This window comes from Etheostoma cragini, chromosome 11 (genome assembly GCF_013103735.1).
Source record: "Etheostoma cragini isolate CJK2018 chromosome 11, CSU_Ecrag_1.0, whole genome shotgun sequence".
In the NCBI taxonomy this organism is placed as follows: domain Eukaryota; kingdom Metazoa; phylum Chordata; class Actinopteri; order Perciformes; family Percidae; genus Etheostoma; species Etheostoma cragini.
The window spans coordinates 12,307,075-12,322,196 of NC_048417.1; the positions used below are offsets into that span (position 1 = coordinate 12,307,075).

Sequence of the window (15,122 nt, forward strand, 5' to 3'; positions counted from 1 at the left end):
ATAAAAAGCAAGCTTTAATTAGGACATAACAAGGAAATTCACTCAATCTCCCTCATTCTATTTCCCTCTCAGCTTTTGTTTCCTTGTTTTCTGGGTCTTGTTTGGCTAATCTTTCTCTCTTGCACACTTACAAGTTCTTAAAAACAATGATAAGTCACCAAAACAACTTTTGTCTATCAATTTTTCCATTAATCATCACCATCTGGGGGACACGATGCTAAAAAGAACTGATCAAGTTGAGACGTGCACAGCAACGGTGAGAAAAACTGTTATCCCTCGGCTCACCTACACCAGTGGGGAATGCTCCATTGTCAAGATGTAGCAAGTGTTGATCAACCCCAATCAAGTGTTACCTCAAAGTGGTTTGGACAGATCCTCAAGGTCTCATGAAGATATAGACAGTGCAATACAGTAGGGGTGGGAATCCCCAGAGGCCCCAGCACGCTGGGTTACAATAAGATACAATTGCAAATTTAAAGTTATTGTGATATTGTGCTATATATATTGCAATTTCTTAACTTTTTTTTACATCTTAAAATTATTTCCCCAAAAGGAAAACTTTGTGAACATCCGTTTATCTAAAAAGATACATTTCTCTGTTTCTTCAATTTTATGCACAAGCACTTTTCTTATCTGATAAAAATGTATCTTTGTCAAAGCAGCTGATGTTTAAATCAATAAATAAGAGACTATGCGTCCGTGTCCAATATTGCCACATAAAATATTGGGATACTATGCTGTATTGATAGTATCCTCCACCCCTACAATACTAGGGGTGGGTACCGAATTAAATACTTTTTATGCACCAATCAAAGTGCCTCTAAAGTATCGAGTATTGAAAAAGGCCTCATCATTCAATGCCCAATTTCAATCCCTGAGGAGTAAATCTCATAATAAATAAAAATATATACGAATTCAAATGTTGTAATTTCGTTTTCTTTTATAAAATTGGTATTGAAACAAAGTATTGTTTAGGACGGGGTGTCGAAGGCCCAGTAGGTATCAGTAACGGTATCGATACACAGCCATATACAATACAGACAGAAGAACAAGACAGGCCAACACAGGGTAACATAAATGGATCATAAAGCTTTCGAGCATTCAGTCCCTTGATTCAAGGAGTCTGTTAGAAGTGAGTCGGTTACTCTTGCAGGTACTGCTGTCAGAAGGCCTTGCCATAGCAACACAAACATTTAGCCTGGTACCAGTTCAGTGCAATGGCACCTGTCTGGGGTAGGCATGAGGTAGAGGGGCAGCAGATCTGATTAATGCCAAGCCAAGAGACCTTAGTTTCAGTCTGGCTGTTGCAATGGCACACCAGCTGCTCCCACAGACCTCAGCTGAACCTTATTGGCAGCCAGAGAGCAGAGATTAACACAGTGCCCTGCAAAGACTGCTGGTAGGACTGACACGGATACACCTTGACAGCTGGGTAAACGACTGGCAAATGACTGACATATCCATACAAAAAAAAAAAGTATTTTAAAATGTATTTTTTACATTGTCCTTTTTGCCAAATTGACAGTGGAAAAATGTTCCAGTGCATGTATTTCGACTATCATTAAAGTCAATGTCACATGCATTTATAGAAGAAAAAAAATACACAGTAGTACAAACTACAATCTGAATAAGCAAGCTGCCGTTTGTGTGAAACACAATGGCTGAATGGTTGAAACAATGCCCAGTAGTCATTGTCCCTTGGCTAATATTTTATCAGGCCATGTTTGTTTTGATGCATTACTTTGTGTTTGTGTTACAAATGTCAAAAACACACAAAAACCATACAACAGCCACATCCAGCAACCAAACAAGAGGCTTTGTCATAAGTTCTTGTTACTTTTGGAATTTGTTTATCTTTCACTGAACGGTGCAAGTGACAAAACAAAAGCGAGTGTTTTCTTTTACCTTGAGTCCAACAACAAGTGAATGCCATCTACAGAATGACTGTTTTGCTCTAAAGCGATGACATTATCATCTGTGTTAAGGTATTTTTCTTTTTCTTCGCTCTGTTCTCCTCAGTCGAATCCAGCGGAACAAATTGTGTCACCTGGATGTCACAAGAACTGTTTTGTGTTGTGTGTGTGTTTGTGTCTCTAGTATCCGGCTCTCATCCTCAAATGTTTACTGTGTCCACACACACACACACACACACACACACACACACACACACACACACACACACACACACACACACACACACACACACACACACACACACACACACACACACACACACACACACACACACACACACACACACACACACACACACTTTCCCTCTACCATGACCAGCAAACCCCCTCATACATCCACCTGCAAACACACCTTCTTTGTCGTCATGGCGAATGATGGCATCCTGTATTATATCGGTGAGGCTGAAGTGAACGCGGTGCTTCTTGCGGTGGGCGGGCGGCGCTCGAACCTTGAGTCCACTTTGCTGGCGCTGAAGACTTTTTTCCCTCTCGTAGTACGCCCTTATTTGGTCACAGCGCATCCTCCTGACCAGCCGCTGGCGCTGGCCAATGGGGAGGGACTCCAGCAGACACTGGTCTATCTCCATGTTCTGACGAAAGACATTACATAGCTGGAAACAACCTAGTGAGAAAAAGAGAAAGCGCAAGATAACGCTAATGACATTTAGTGTCAGAAAACAAAAAATACAAAAGTTATTTAACACGCAGAATTTGTTTCTACTCAAGATCTGGTGGCAAGTGGTCCACCCAAAGAGTAAGGATGACAATCTGGTGGATCAGTGAAAACATAGTACATAGTATTTACTCTTACTTACTGAGCAAATAAGTATCAAAGTGATTACACATGCTGTCAGTTTCATCTCCAGGCAGGACGGTGTTATTGTTTTCTGTGCATGCATGTATGTTTTGCGTGTCTGTGTCTGCAGTTGTGTGTGGGCCGCTATTTAGCATACAGTATTTACTGTAAAGGATATTTGCTGTTTCTGTTGAGCCTTGGGGTGAGTTGAGAGAAGCATCACAGCATTTAGTGTGTTTTCTGTCCTGTCCCACTGATTCTCTTGACTCTGCCTAATCTATCTTCCTCTCAGTGGAGCCAAACAGATCTCATCCCAGGCAGCTGCTAAACCTATTATGGGCTGCTTGGATGATAAGGGTGTACAGTGCATGTGCTGTAGGTGGGCTCAGAATGAGATTCACTTGTGTGCTCACTTCACTGAGAGTGCTCAAAAAAATTCAAAACAAACAGATTGACATAAGATAAGTAAAGGTATGTGCAGCAACCTGGCCTTGGTCATTTTGCAAGTTTAGCGTACAACCACTCCAGAGACCAAGAAAAACATGAGTTGAATGTCTTTGCAGAAATAGTGTTTTTCTTTCGGAGTCACCCATCCATCCCATTTTGGCCCATGCTGTCTCTATATTTCATTCCTTCTTTTATCAAACTCACCTTTGTTGCTCTGGTTCTTTTGGGCCTATTTTGTTTTAAGCAGCCACCCCTTGAAGCACATTTGTCTCTCAATTGATCTCCAGTGTTTCTCAATGTCTCTATTTCAACGCTCTCTTTCTCTGTTTGGTTGAGAGAGAACACATCACTCTGTCAAGAGCAAAGTAATGTTTGTGGGACACCTTTGAAGTACTACATGTCCCCATGTTTACCACAAAACCGTCGGTCTCTTTCTCACTACTACCATCTGTCTTATCTCTTTTCAAACCCATAGGGTGGCATGTGCCATTGGACTGTTGCTACTTTAATTTGTGTCTACTTTATACAGCAAACTGCCTTTTGTCCTCTGTAGGGGCTGAAGTGTGTTTGGACTAGATCTTAATCAGGTAGGGACAAAGCCATCCAGGCAGACAAATGGAGCTGCTGCATCTTTCACATGTACACATTTATTCAAACACCTGCCCCCTCCACCCTGGTTTGCCACACATTCACACATCCTGCACAATACACCAGTGCCATCTGCTCTGGTTAGATATGTAAAAAAGCTTCTTTTGTATTCAGGTTCCAGACCAGAGGGGGGGGGGGGGGCATTATTATACTGTTCATGCCAGGTGTCTGCTTCAACTATATTTTATTTTAGGAACTTGCCTGTGCCCACACAAACATACAAACACAAAAACACATTCAACTTTTTGCCTTTTCCAATATCATGCCACTCCATCTCTACACAGTCCAGCTTTCCTAGTCCCAGGTTATTGATTGCCTCCTTTTTTCTTCTACTCTCACATATATTTCCCCCTCACCTTTTCTTAAACTCAGTCCATTTTGATTTGTGACTTGCAGTAGTAGTTGTGGTGCGTACAGTCTGTGTCCATAGTAGACACAACAGTGGGTGCACTGATACAAGTTGCCTTGATCGGTTGTATGCTGACACATAACTCACTGCAGGGTTAAAAATACAGAACATCACGAGAAGAACTCACCTCTCCTGGAGCATTAGGCTATATATTTATGCAAACCCCAGACAACTAGCTTGGGCCAATGTGTCAGTCTAACGGCCAGAGAGCTCAGGTGACTGAAAAAGGCTAAGAAGGTAAAGAGCTAAGGCTGCAATTAAAGATTATTTGGATTATCAATTAATCAGGCAATTATTTTCTTGATTAATCGATTCATCAGTCAGTCCATAAAAGGTCAGAAAATCATGAAATATTCTCATCAAAATTCTATAAAGCCTAACATCGTCATGTTGCTCATTTCATCTGACTGTAACAACAGTCTTATACCCCAACCACGCCAAGAAAAATCATGTAGGCTACAGATTTTTATTCTTTTCGTTATTCTTTTTAACACTTAGGTAGTAGTTTGAGTGACAGTAAGTAGCAGGGATCATAAAACACACTAGTTGTTTTACCACACAAAATGTGGATGTGGTGAACTGTCTGTCTCCATTACTGCCTTGAGGAGCATGATGACTGTCATCTCTTCCTTGGTTAGGCCATATCCTTCACACTGTCATATACCTCATATATGATCTGCTATACAGGCATTCAAGGCTACAGTCACCTCAACCCGTAAACTCAGCGCATATGCCATAACAACGCATATTGATACTGACATGATTCACTCACAAGACATTAAGGTTCTACACAGTAGTAGATGGATATACATTAGCTTTAAAAAAAAAACATTAATACAGCTGAACACCGATGCAAAATAACATTTTGTTATTAAATGAACATGTAGTGATACAAAAGCACTTTTCTAATTGTATGCTCAGTGTGCTCAAAGGTTCACTTTAACGTCACAACAGTTCACACGTGGCACTAAATGGTGTGATATGTCGGTCCCTCATGACTTGCCATAACATGCTGTGTGTTGCTGCATTTACATGTAATGTTGCTGAATGTGTTATTAACAATATACACTCATAGGTTGGTGTATCAGAACCTTCCCAGGAGAATATCTTTGTCTCCTATTTTTAGATGAAACCATCATGTATAGCAAGCACTGACTTGCTGAAAGAATTTGCATTTCCATTTTTCAAATGAAAACAGTATGTACATTTTCAACAACATGGCTGACAAAACACATCATTTCAACTTAATGTCAATGCAAAATTTATGAAATAATGCGTGCTCCGAAACACTGGCGTTTGCTACTGTGTGATGAATAGCTCAAAACAGACACATGAAATGGGAATGAGAGAGGGAAAGGGCAGAAGAGCTGGACCTAATGGGAAATAGTGCTGAGTAAATCTGAGAGAAATGGAATAAGTGATGGGACCGAAAGGGGGGGGGGGGGGGAAGAGAGAGAGAGAGAGAGAGAGAGAGAGAGAGAGAGAGAGAGAGAGAGAGAGAGAGAGAGAGAGAGAGAGAGAGACAGTGCTGCCATCCCATCCCCAGGCCATCGTTATTGATTGAATGTGGAACATCCCATTTAGGCTCCAGCTAATAACACTGCCTGCACTGAAGGAGCTTGTAAATTAGAAACTAGAGCACAGACATACACACACATGCGGCTAACTGCAGATCCCATAAATATGCAAGACATACAGTAAATGGATGTATGTATTGGGTGGTGATTTGGGGACAGACAGGTAGCGTTTTCAGAGTCAAGGACAGACTTTAGGCAGCATGTATCACCTCTATAACAACATATCACTGTTTTAACTTGTATTCTCTCTTTCCTTCCTACCTTGCTATCACCTCTCAAAACTCAGTATCACTCTCCCTCATTACTCCCCGAGTCTGCTTATCATTCATCGCACGACATTCTTCATGTGTCACTCATTCCATCATCACGTCCTTTCCATTTCCCAATGCTGCTATTCCCTCCACTCTCTGCTATGCTCCTCTAAATCACCCTCAGTTTCTCTCCATCTGTCCTTCTCTCTGAAATGACTTTTTTTTCTCCATCAGTCTGTCACTGTGTTATAAATATGCCAGACGCTCATGGGATCTGCATCTTTGCGGCTCCATTTCATCTTTCTTTCCCTCTGTCAGTACCTGCCGCATTTACCGGTCAACTACTCACATCTGCAGCAGCTCTCTGCAGCAAGCTCGCACACCCACTTACTGCACACACACACACACACACACACACACACACACACACACACAACTTTAGATTGTGCTGCTGTGTTGGCAGCTGGTGACTAGAATTCTTAAGCATGTAAACTCATACAGTTTTGACACCCTGCATATATAGTAAGTGCTGACACAACAGGCACACACCCATGGCTGGGGCACGGACAAGTGCATTTGCAAACACATACACACTTGCATGCACAGGAATAGCTGGTCAATGGCTACTTACAGCATTTGATGAAATGGTAGTGAGACATTTTCTGACTGAAGTCAGATAGCCCGCCAGTCAGGTAAAGAGGCTTGCAGGCAGGCAGAAAGGTAGGCAGGGAATCAGTAATTCAAAAAGACAGGCAGACGGTAGCCAGCTACAGGTTCCAGCAAAAACTAACTAATGCACAGCTTGTAAACCGGCAGGATGCATTATTAATCTGGCTCCCTGCATGCTATCCAAACTCTGTTCCATTGTCTGCATTATTCCCCAGCGGCAACAGCAGCAGCTCCAGTTGCAGCACATGCACCATCTACATGCGCACAGACCCAGACTCACAGACACACACACGCACTCACTCACTCACACAGACATTCACTCCTTCGATCAACCCGTTGTCAAGGGGAGCCGCGGCTGTTTCTAGCGCTCCTCGCTTAAAGCCAGATAACCGCTGCAAAACCTCTTCCCATCCATGACAGGCGCACGTGGTCCACTGGCGTCACTGACTGCCGGCTCAGCCAACCTCCCACTCAACACACCCCCAATGACGCAATGCTCTTCACCTCCTTACACCTACTCGTCCCCCCGCCCCCCCCCCCACTACACAAAGATGGCAAGAGACGGAGAGAGAGGGAGTGCTAGATTGGATAGAAGTGCAGCTTAGGAGTGAAAAAGAGAGAGAAAAGCTGCTGCAGTGCGGCTTTTGGTGTGGTGACAGGTTACGTGCTTATCCACGGTCTTAAACTGGCCACAAACTAACTACTGATAACTACAGGTTACTAGAATGGTAGGGCTTGAGGCCAGTACATTAACACACACTCTATAATGCGTTTGTATGTGCTTGCAGTGTCACTAGGGCAAACCCTCTCTGTCTCTGATGTGCACAAGTAGGGTGAGAAGGTGAGGATGAACAAGAGAGAGAAAAAGACAGGTGAGAATCAGGGAAGAACAGCAGACTAGAGAGAGAGAGAGAAAAAAAGGATAAAACAAGATAGCAAGAAAGACTAGTTTTTATGAGCGTTAAACAGTTTAACGAGGTGGCCAGTGTGTGACCAAAGCAGGAATGTGATCTTTGCCACAATAATTACACATTAAGTAGCATATAGCGTCTGAGTGCTGATTTTGTGTTATCGCTCTTTGCTGTGAACCATGGGACATTTGGAGATGGGATAAAAAAGCATGAGAAGCAGGTGAGGTTTGTGGTTAGGAGAGGAGCAGCAGAGCAAGCTTAAAAGGGAGAGAGAGAAAGGCAGAGACTTGGAAATAGATGTGTGGATGTGTGGATGTGTGTGTGTGTGTGTTTGTGATGGTTGGGCCTGTGTCAGACTGAATGCTCGAGTAATTTCTGTCACAGGAAATCGGGTCACAGATGCAACTGGCGGCATCTTCAGCAAAACACAGCCGGACCAACTATTCCAACATCTACCTGAGTCAAATGAAATGCCAGTTTTGTATGTGTGTGCGTGTGTGTGTGTGTGTGTGTGCATTGATAGACCTGTAACATGCTTTATGAAGAGTGGTGACGTGCTGGTGCATCAGGAAGAGTACAAGGTCTCGCAAAAGGTCTCAATGTGAGGCAATCTTGAAACCCAACCGCTAGCGGTCTGATGACAATATAGTCTTTGGGGGAAACAACCACTATTTCTTGGGTACCAGTCAAGGTTATAATCGTTAACAAAAACCAACCATAACAAACCATAGTCCATGCCCCTCACCAAATATTGAAAGATTGAGGCAGCGTCTTATTTTATTATGACTGTCTGATAAAATCAAGTGCCTTGCAGAGGAAGGTTTTTGTGTGTTTTATTTGGATCCCCGTTAGCTTCAGCATACACTAAAAGCTATTCTTCCTGGGGTCCTACAATCTTTTCTTTGACAATACTCATTAGGACATTTCATTACACACACAGACATACAAACATTTGAAAATACAAATCATGATTAAATCCTACAGTTAACGCAATTAAAAAAAGAAATGAAACAAAAGACAATACTCCGAATAGATTAATCTTACAGTTAACACAATTAATAAAAGAAATGGAAAAAAAGACAGTACTCCCAGTAGATTAATCTGTTTAAGAAATACGATAACAAAAGCCCTATACCAAACTAATTTTATATTAAATATTTAATTCCTTTGAAATAAATGTCTTGAAGGTGGTAAAATATGTGGACAAAAAGGGGAAAATCTCACAAATTTGACAGTAAATTTAAGAAGCTAACCTACATGTAGCTTACCTTAACAAGGTAATAGAGACGGCAAAGCCCCCTTTACCCGAAACAGTAGCTATCCCGGTACAGGGCATGGATGTCTGGATACGTAGGGACAGGCAGCATGACGGAGACAACCGCAGAGAACACTACAGATATGCTTTCCCCGGCAACCCAATAGCTGCTGGTTAGTAAATACACAGGACCACCAAAAGCAGGAGGAAGTGTGGGTTAATATGTGTATTGATGCTGGGAAGACTACACAACTGTGTGAGTCGATTTAGTTCAAAAGGTTTGGCACTTCACCAAAGTTTAAAACATCTGTCCTGTGGCCATTTAGGTTATTTTCCTGTCACACGCCACTTACACATTTTGCACTTTTGGGTGTTATTGTTGAATACATTGTGAATAGCCATTGTGAATAATATTTCTAACAGTGTATGTTTTTGTTGAGTTATTACACAAAACCTTTTCTGATCTTATTGACTTTTGCCCCTAACAAATAACACTCTCTTTTTTTTAAAGACTAAAACTAATAAAAACTAAATCCAAACTAAGCAAACGGTCCGCTTACAAACTAATTAAAACTAAAATGAATTTGAAAACAAAAAGTCAAAACAAAATAAAAACTAATGGAAAATGCAAAACTATACTCACCATGGTTCCAATGTATCAGTGTATCCAGTGATAACAGAAAACAGTTATCCAGGTTAAGACTTCCTCTTCCATGCACCGCTCAACAGTTTGATTAGCAATCTGATTAATGACCCGATTGTTACAAGTTTACCTTAAGTTAAGATATCTGCACATGAGTGCGGATACATACTATTAAAGCTAACAAAAAGCTAAATTGTTGCCGGATAGCCCATGGGTTACGAGAATGTATTTCGACCAATTATTATCTTTTGCTGTCGACACGGACTGTTCACCTGCATGCAACTAAAGCCCGCTCCAACGTGATTGGTTAATAATAAATGGCTTAGTGGTTAGCACTGCTGCTTCACAGCAAGTACTGGCACTGCTGAGTACTGGGTTCGTATGTTCTCCCAATGTTGACCTTGGTTTCGTCTGGGTGCTCTGATTTCCCTTCACCATAAAGACGTGCGTGTTGGGTAGTTCCTGCCATTGCCTTTTACGAAGGCACTGGGATTACAACTGAAGATGGTCCCCGGACTGTGACTGCCCACTGATCCTAAATGTTTAGGATGGTTTAAATACAAAGCATACAATACTCATATACGTAAAAATGTAATTGGCAAAAAAAAAAGGATATGTGTTATACACTTCCAATATCAAAATATTGCCTATTTCTACACAAACAGCAATCTGATAATAGGTTGGAGTCTCATCCTAAGAATTTGTTACAATTAGGTGAAGCCCCTAAGCAAGGATGTACACAGAGAGTTCAGATACAGTGAAGACAATAGAGATAGATAATAGACAGTCGGGACTCATTATGTGAAATATTTTAAAATGCAGGAATTAATGGTGAAACTTTGTCAAGTACATTTATTTCATATTGTACAACGTCAATGTGTGCAATAATATGCCTCTGTGCATGTTTGTTTAGTATCAGAATTAATGATGTCAATGATTGTATTGTAGCAAATGTGTGAGGATTGTGCCTCCCTGTTTCTGTAAAGCAATCCCAAACTCAAAACTTTTGTCCCACAGTAGATGACCTGTCATTCTCTTTGACACAACTGTCATTCTGCCATGATCACCATCAGGTGACAATAAATACTACGACTGTGTCACCACTATGGTGTGGTTTTTATGAATACCACCCTAGAGCGTGTGCATACTTTCACTGACACTAATAATGAGGGATGTCTGATGCAGGAAATGTTCCCAATTACTGCAAAGCCAAAGGCAAATGGAAAGTTTGGGGGTGATGCATTATAAATGAAAAGCTATCTCTTTGGATTAATTATTCATTCAAAAGTGATATATTTACACAAATAAATATTTATTTATTTTACCAGACAAATTTAAAATTCTGAATACTATTTGCATGTATTATGGATTGCTTGATGTTGCCATACAAATTAATACCTTGTGTACTATCTGGCACATGTGCACCTCACACATCCACACACAAGCTTTTTGAGCAAACAAGCACAGTGCATTTACCAGAAACAAGAATCCCTTAAGTCCCATTGGACCACAAGACTCTGTGATTGCGGTCTCTTGTTAATGAGAATCTCTCTCTCTTTTTCACCATTCAGGTTAATCCAGTGCCTTTCTATTTAGATTACTTTATCTACTTGGCCTCCTTCAGTCTCTACCTCAACCCCGCTCCTCTAAACAGTATATGCAGGGTCAAAGTACTTTGATTGTCCTGCAACTGTTTTCCTGGAGTATTTACATTTCTTACATTGACTATAGGGGCACAACACAACCATATATAATATGTTGTTCCTCACATGGATCTCCTTTAATTACACAGTTCTTTTGATGACTTACGATGTCTATCATATACAGTCTGCCATAATAGACAGTCCTGGGGTTGTTAAGCTGTGGTGACAGCTTGTGTTTTTGTCACTTCATTGGGTTTTATTTTTACATTGCTAATTACAAGGCTGTTTTTGTTAATTACACTACTAGTGAAACACTCTGAAACGTATTTATTATTTGGTTATTTGGTCACGTATTTATTTGTTTACATGACATTTTCTATATTTATTAGGTTTCAACTAATTGAAAATGGATCTGTAAGGTACAATCTCAGGCATTGCACTAAATCCTTACAACACTGTTACATAAGGTATCGAACTTAATGTTGTGAGTTGCCTCAGAACTCAGTGTTTCCTTTATAAAAAAAATGTATTAGCAGTGGGGGCAGGTCTGTCGAAACAACGATGTTGAAAAATACAACACCAAAATGTGTCTATCAATATTATATTGATATTAATTTGGTTTTCACCCGTAAAGAAGGATTATATTGTAATCCAACCATTTTTCTCCAAAACAGCAGCTCAGTCCAGGTTTAAACTGAACAGCAGGGATTACTATTTAATATTCATAATACTATTTAATAGCCTAGCTGCAGCTATATCGGTCAGCTCCAAGGTTGCCTGCAAGGGGAGGATTTAAATGCTCTCCTGTATAATGCTGCAGAGCACAGAGGACTTCCACTAATTTAAAAAGAGTTTAATGTACCTTGTGCAAGTCTATCTAGTATTAAAGCTGTATTATGCAGTTTATGACCATTCAGAGGCACACAGACTCATAAACAACTTATAGCAACTGGCCTTGACACAATATTAGTTTAGAAAGTTCTTATGGATAACATACAACTGCCTACTACTTCCAGAAAGGAAATAGAGCCACCTTCATCCGTCTGAAGTCATTTTTACACTCCAGCTACAGCTCAGCCCGTCCCAGTGTTGAGTCAGTGCCTGCATTAGTGGTAAAACATGATAGATAAATCTAGATCTAAAGAATAGATAAATGGTGGACAAACAGAGGTAAAAGTGGTCTCCAAATTCAGACTGGGTTCTATTTTGGCAAAATCTTTTTTATAGCGCCTCATGTTTAGTTTTGGCTTTTCTTAAATAATAAAAAATAATTTTGTTTGAAAAATGTTATTAAAATTTTTTTGTTATGATAGTGGTTCAAGAAGCTCTAACACTAAACTATGTTTAATATTGGCATTATTGAGAAATGGTGAATGCCCAAACAGTCACAGACTTGTTCCTCCTGCTTGTGAGTAAGGACCTTTGTAGATAAAATCATTATAATATTGCTTCCTTATGAACCAAAACTCGTTTGTGTCCAGGGACACAGTCATCCACCAGGTGTGACAAGAAGGGAAATCTGCTGTGAAACAGCCTGCCAATCACATGTGCCAAACCCCTCGGTCTGTCATTCATCTAAAGTCATGTAATGCACTTAAAGCAACAACAAACGATCGCTGTCATGCAGCTCAGTCATCTTAATACACACCAAAATGTGATGACAAGCTCCGGTAGATTGCTACAAACGGAACAGTGGACGGACCGATTCAGCTCATTATCACTGCTAGCTGCAGGGAGAAAGAAAGGACATGATGGAATTGTGAGCAAGGGGCAGTAAAGTGAAAAATCTGTCAGAGTCAGGACAATGATAGACAATTGAAGTAAATTAGTATAGGACCTAGGCATAGAGACACAGAGGGGAGCTTTAAAAATGAGTAGCTTATGAGCCAGTTTCTCTCCCATCACACTTTCTGATTATAATTATGTTTCGGTTTCTCCCTCTTTATCACCTCCACTTGTCAACCCCAAAATCCCTCTGCCATTCTCTCTCCTTTACTACCCTCTCCCCTAGCTCCCAGCTCCAAGCAGCTGGCACAACGGGCAACATGGAAACATAAAGGGCTGCAAGCTTCAGCGAGAGACATCCAATAAGCAGACAAACAAAAGAGCAGCACAGTCCTGCATGTGAGAAGCTCCCCAATAAAGCGGCACTTGGCACAGAGATGGCGTCCTCCTCCTGTTAAGTTGCCATGTTCTGTTCTCAGCTGAACAACAGTGAAAACCATGACCACTGCCTGACACACACTGTATGAGTGACTCACAGTGAGCTAACAGACGCATGCACAGTTGGGTCGAACGCCTAACCCACATCAGCGCTCTGCTTATGTTATCATGCTACGCTCACAGCTGCTCAAATTCGAGTAGCAATGTGTCCTAAGAAACCTGCTGCGTATGTGAGCAAGTTCACACACACACACACACACACACACCTAAACATGTTCAACATCAATTATACACAACCAGCTGTTTTGTTTTTTTCTTGGCAAATACAAGATACTTGCCGAAGGAACAATGTAAAGTGATGCAAAACGGTAGAAAGTATGGAGAGAGAGTAGGAAGAGAAAGACTACATAATTATGTTATAATATAAAGACAACTCTTTAGTACTGTCTTGTCATTTGCAAATACACAAGAAATTTTACATGAAATAAAACGTTCAGATGTTCATAGTCAACAGTTATTGGCTGTGGATCTAGCAGTGGGAACAAGATTGGTATGTCTCCTTTGGCAAAATGGTCTAGTTTGTAGCCAGACTTGCTTAAGTTCTGACAAAAACCAACGTGCAAAACAAAATGCTTCCTATCTCACTGTAATCCCCACTATTTGCAAGTTCTCCCATCTGGCTTTAATAGTAATTCAATCTCATGCAAGCTCAGTTTTATTTAGCCCTTCTGCAGCCTACTGGATAAAAGACAAAGTCTTGATAAACCACAAACAGAAAAGTACACAGAAAGAGTGGATACACATCATTAAGAGCAAAGAGTGACTGAAAGAAATTGTAATGTCCATTGTAATGTCCTGCCCCGTATCAGAAACTACCTTTTACAAACTCCCTTTAATGCATTCCTGTTAACATTTTTATATCTGAACAACCCAGAAGAGCAGCACCAAGCCGATAAAATATTTAAAAAGTGACATTTATTTAAGGCAAAATGTATCATTCTTCATAATCTAATGTTTCATGACTCCTTGATTTCTTAACTTATTTTAGAAAGCAGCTGTGCAGAGGAGGGGGAATGGGGAGACAACAAAATCTCTAAAAAAGAAGTGAAAATCTGCTCAGTGTTTCAAAGATTTTTTTTTTTTTTAAGTACAGAACTGCATTGACACAAGGGGAGGTAAGTTGTGTCTCTCTCAATCGCTCACAATTCAACAGTAAAAAAAAAAAAAGATTACATTAGGATTCCAATTCCCATCTTAAATTCTAATCTTGTTTATATTTTAGCAACTGCATGCTTCACACTCTGGAGGTTCTCCAGTGGTGAGCAACAGAGATTACAAGTCCATGACTCTCCACTGGGGGGCGTCTGTGCTGCGTTCCGGTTAAATTCTGTCCTCCGCACGCGTCATACCACACCGGGAGCATCTCAGAAGTGGAGCGTCTTGCTGCCCGAGTGTAGGAATATTTTATTGAGAAAAAGGTGTGAACGTGCCTGTTGCAAAAGGAGGAAGGGAGGAGGAAGGGCTGACTGCAGATACACAGACAAACGCTCACAAAAACACGCACGCACATAAGTTGACTTTATGGTGTAAACACAAATCATCATGTTGCTAAGCAACCTAGCTGAAACGCTACCTCCTTGTCATGAAGAGTGAACAAGAGGGGCACATAGGCAACTGAAAAATTAAGAATAAAACTCAACTCATATGAAAAAAATTCCATTACCAGAGTGGAGTGGC

General features: G+C 40.8%; 1 protein-coding gene across 6 annotated transcripts in view; it reads right to left on the bottom strand.

Annotated features, from left to right (window-relative positions):
- Window positions 1–15,122, bottom strand: part of myo16 (myosin XVI) — a 95,562-nt gene that overhangs the window by 72,365 nt on the left and 8,075 nt on the right. For 3 of the 6 annotated variants that reach the window (XR_004658600.1, XM_034886244.1, XM_034886243.1), the window contains exons 1-2: window positions 6,733–7,196; window positions 2,326–2,595 (exon numbers count right to left, since the gene is read on the bottom strand). Coding sequence is in view for 5 of the 6 variants with exons in the window: in XM_034886244.1 (XP_034742135.1) it covers window positions 2,326–2,595; window positions 6,733–6,760 (298 nt within the window). In the remaining variant the exon portion in view is untranslated. Of the gene's footprint in view, window positions 1–2,325; window positions 2,596–6,732; window positions 7,198–15,122 lie in introns of those variants that run through there. The other 3 variants (XM_034886246.1, XM_034886248.1, XM_034886245.1) reach the window with 2 other exon arrangements.